The following is a 3,629-nucleotide window of genomic DNA, read 5'->3' as shown; positions in this document are numbered from 1 at the left end:
GCCAGAGATGAGTGGATTAGAATTTATAGATGATGAGATGTTTGCAAAACCAGGACGAAATAGGAAGACTTGGTCACAGAAGAGGAAGGAGAAGCAGCTATGGCAGAGTGATAGCTGTATGAAGAAGTGGCAGGACATGCCATCAGGACATGCCATCAGGACAGGAGGAGTTAGAGAAATTACAAAGTGAAAATGAAACGTTAGAGAAGATACGGAAACTAGCAGAAGGAACAGAAGATGATCAACAAGGAGCAAGGTTTGAGAAGCAGAAGGGACTGCTGTATCGAGTAACAAGAAGAAGAGAAGGAATTGAGAGGAAACAGTTAGTATTACCACGAGAGTGTAGGAAGGAAGTACTGCGAATAGCACACACCATACCAATGGGGGGACATCTGGGACAGATAAAGACAATGGCAAGAATATCTAAGAGATTTTTCTGGCCAGGGATGATTCAGATCAAGAATTACTGTCGAACGTGTCCAGAATGTCAACGTACAGCTGGAAGGAGATATGTACCAAGAGCACAGTTAGTAAACTTGCCAATCATTGAGACACCATTCAAGCGCATAGCTATGGACATTGTAGGACCATTGGATAAGAGTAACAAAGGAAACAAGTATATCCTTGTTTTTTTGTGATTATGCCACTAGATATCCAGATGCATTCCCGTTAAAGAGTATTGATGCTGAGTCTGTAGCAAAGAAGTTGATGGAGCTTATACATATTACATTATTTTTTTTTGTGTAAAAGTAGTCTCATTGTTTTAAATTGTGGAAAGTTTGTGTAAACATGTGGTAATTTATATAAACAAGGATGCACTTTATTTTTATAGTTGAACCATGATGTATACAAAGAGTTAACACTTAACGAACCTATTTCCCTTGTATTAATTAATCATTTTTAAGCAATAAATAAAGAGAGCCTTTGAAGCTGCTCTCCACTACTTTTCACAATTGAGACATCAAGATCTGCCTTGCTTCACAAACTATCACTCCATTAGATTAGTCCTACATGTAGCTACTTGCATCTGTTAACTATTTACATGTGTTAAGTATGTACAAGATACACTATACAGCACATGTAATAATAATTTCAGTATTGATTTCATTAGGTAAATCATTGACCTTAGAGATTTTGAAGCATTGAACTTTGAAATCAGATGAACAGTCAAAGATCATAAAGTGGAGTCAAGAAAGGGTTAGTGAATCGAAAAAAAGTGACAGAAGTCATGCATGTCATAGGCTGAAAAATTAATTCTATATGCTTACGGGAGGGCCTATAATGCCACAAAAGGTTGTATTTTCTCACCTTTACATAATACATTCTAACAACCACTTCATTTTGCCTATCCTGTATAGGAATGTCAATTAAGAAAATGAGGATTTTATGATGTGTCCAAGAAGTCAAGAATGGACAATAATGTGACAAATTTAATAATGTGACTCATCTTGGCTTACAATTATTTTTTCAAAAAAAAATTATACATATTATGTACATAAGAAGTTCTTTAACTCTTGAGGCCTTTGATCTAAGAAAAAATGTCAAAAATAATGCAATAAAATTGTTTGCCAGAGAATTAAAATTAATGTACTATATTATCTTTCTCACTGATTAAATGGTTTTCACTGAGTATTACAACATGCGCTCCTGAATATAATAAGTGAGTGTCGTCTCTCTAGACTGAGTGCCTGTGAGTGGTACTCAAAAGTTAATTTGAGACTAAGATCATAGCACTATATATATATATACCATAAACTATTATACAATAAATCAGTTTCACTCACCTGGCACTACCACTACTAGGTGGTGGTGGAGTCCTATCACTTTGATTTCTTTTACAAAAAAGCACTTACATTCAGTGCAACTTCTTTTGTGTACTAAAAGCTTGATTAGCTTCAAAGCAATTTATTTCTAAATGGAAAGTGAGAGGCAAGTGAGACTTTGTGGCAATAAAAAGTATGACATTACCTTGTATCCTCTTTTCATCATGTCGAGACCAGTGTGTGTATATACAGTGAAGAAAGGGCTGAAACTTTTCAGTGATGGCGACAAGGACTCAATCTATAATATAGCTCACAGTGCAACACGTGCTTTAATTTTGCAATTAAGCCTATCATATTCCAGGGGTTTCCTCATGCAGTCATGCATAATGTATGCAAATAAATTACTGCATTTTGAGGACTTTTTGCCGAAGCCAAACACTGAGGCTCTACAAATTTATTATAATCATTCTAAATCTATTGTAAGGGTGCCTATCTTAATAAAGTCTATATACTGAATGATGAGAGAGTTGACATTATGAATCTTAGCTAGCTAAACAATGTAAAATTTAACAAAACTAGGGAGGGGATGACCATTTGCAACAATGTTGCTTGGTTGAAGTGAAAGTTCAACTATAACAACAGGAGAGAATGCAAAAGTGAGACCACTTATAACAACTCTACTACAACAGTAAGCTTGGCTATGCAGCCTACCCCGAGAGGAGGTAGGACAAATTTTCATGAAACTTGAACTTTGAGCGCAGTTCACATTCCATTGGTATCACGTGATGCAAAATAGTCCAATATACAGTACCACTTCCAACAATTAATAATTTAGAGCATAAAGATACAGCCAGTCGGACTTTTAGTAATTTACTAGAAACTATGATAGTTGCAGTTAATTGTAACATCTTAAACTAGGGAAGATTAATTCATATGATGAAGTTAAGAAGAGGATCATTGGATCAAAGCTATTATGCACCTTCTCTTTCTCCCTTTTATATTCATATCTAATACATGTATTAATCAAAAAAGGAATATTTTCCATACAATGGTGATTTTAACAACTATCAAGGATCTTCAAAAATCACTTTGTTTTTTTTGCAGTAGAACCTAGTTTTGTCATAAAATCTACGTCTGAACCGCCTACACAGTAATGAAAGGTGTGGCGCTAGGGGCCTTCTACCAATCTACCCCTTGTGGCTCGTGCAAGATGTATAATACCGGTAATATAACAAGAACAGGAGTCCTGATAATAAAGTTTCTGTCACGGCGTCTTCTGTATAGATTCGGGGATGCCGTCCAGCCCGTCTATATAGTTGCTTCCTTAGTAGTCAGCTCAACTCAGGATTCACTAGTTAGCTCGCCAATGCAGGGCTCGCTATCAATTTCATAAAATATATATTTCAACAGAATCTCTTTCAAATAATATACCAGCTTTACTGGTTCAAACAATAATATCAAATAAAGATAGATAGTGCCACACTATCTCCCAACGACTCAATAACACTCAGACTACGCTCACACACTTCTACACATTGCCCACACACTGCCAAAATGGCTCACAAAAATTACTCTCTTATATACAAAATGCATTCATGAATAATAATGAACTAATAATTAATAATAACTGACAATCAATAAGCACAATGAATATAAATCACTCATAAATCCTCACACACACCCCCCATTGAATAGTAGAATACTATTCAATATCACAAATAATCAAATAAAACAAGAAAACAATAATAACAAATAAAAGAAAACATAAATCAATAATAATTTCAATCTCAATCTCTGCTTACAATGAGACTAGTCCAAAAGACTAGCAACAACTTTATCCCTTTGCTCAGCTGCTGCTCTACCACG

General features: G+C 35.3%; 1 protein-coding gene across 1 annotated transcript in view; it reads right to left on the bottom strand.

Annotated features, from left to right (window-relative positions):
- Positions 1-2,226: 2,226 nt before the first annotated feature.
- Positions 2,227-3,629, bottom strand: part of LOC105311896 (uncharacterized) — a 6,741-nt gene continuing 5,338 nt past the window's right edge. The window contains exon 3 of the mRNA XM_011404433.1: positions 2,227-2,313. Within this exon, the coding sequence (XP_011402735.1) occupies positions 2,227-2,313 (87 nt within the window). The remainder of the gene's footprint in view (positions 2,314-3,629) is intronic.

Source organism: Amphimedon queenslandica, unplaced genomic scaffold (assembly GCF_000090795.2).
Source record: "Amphimedon queenslandica unplaced genomic scaffold, v1.1 AMPQUscaffold_13476, whole genome shotgun sequence".
NCBI classification, from domain to species: Eukaryota; Metazoa; Porifera; class Demospongiae; order Haplosclerida; family Niphatidae; genus Amphimedon; species Amphimedon queenslandica.
This window is presented reverse-complemented; position numbering and strand designations above follow the sequence as displayed.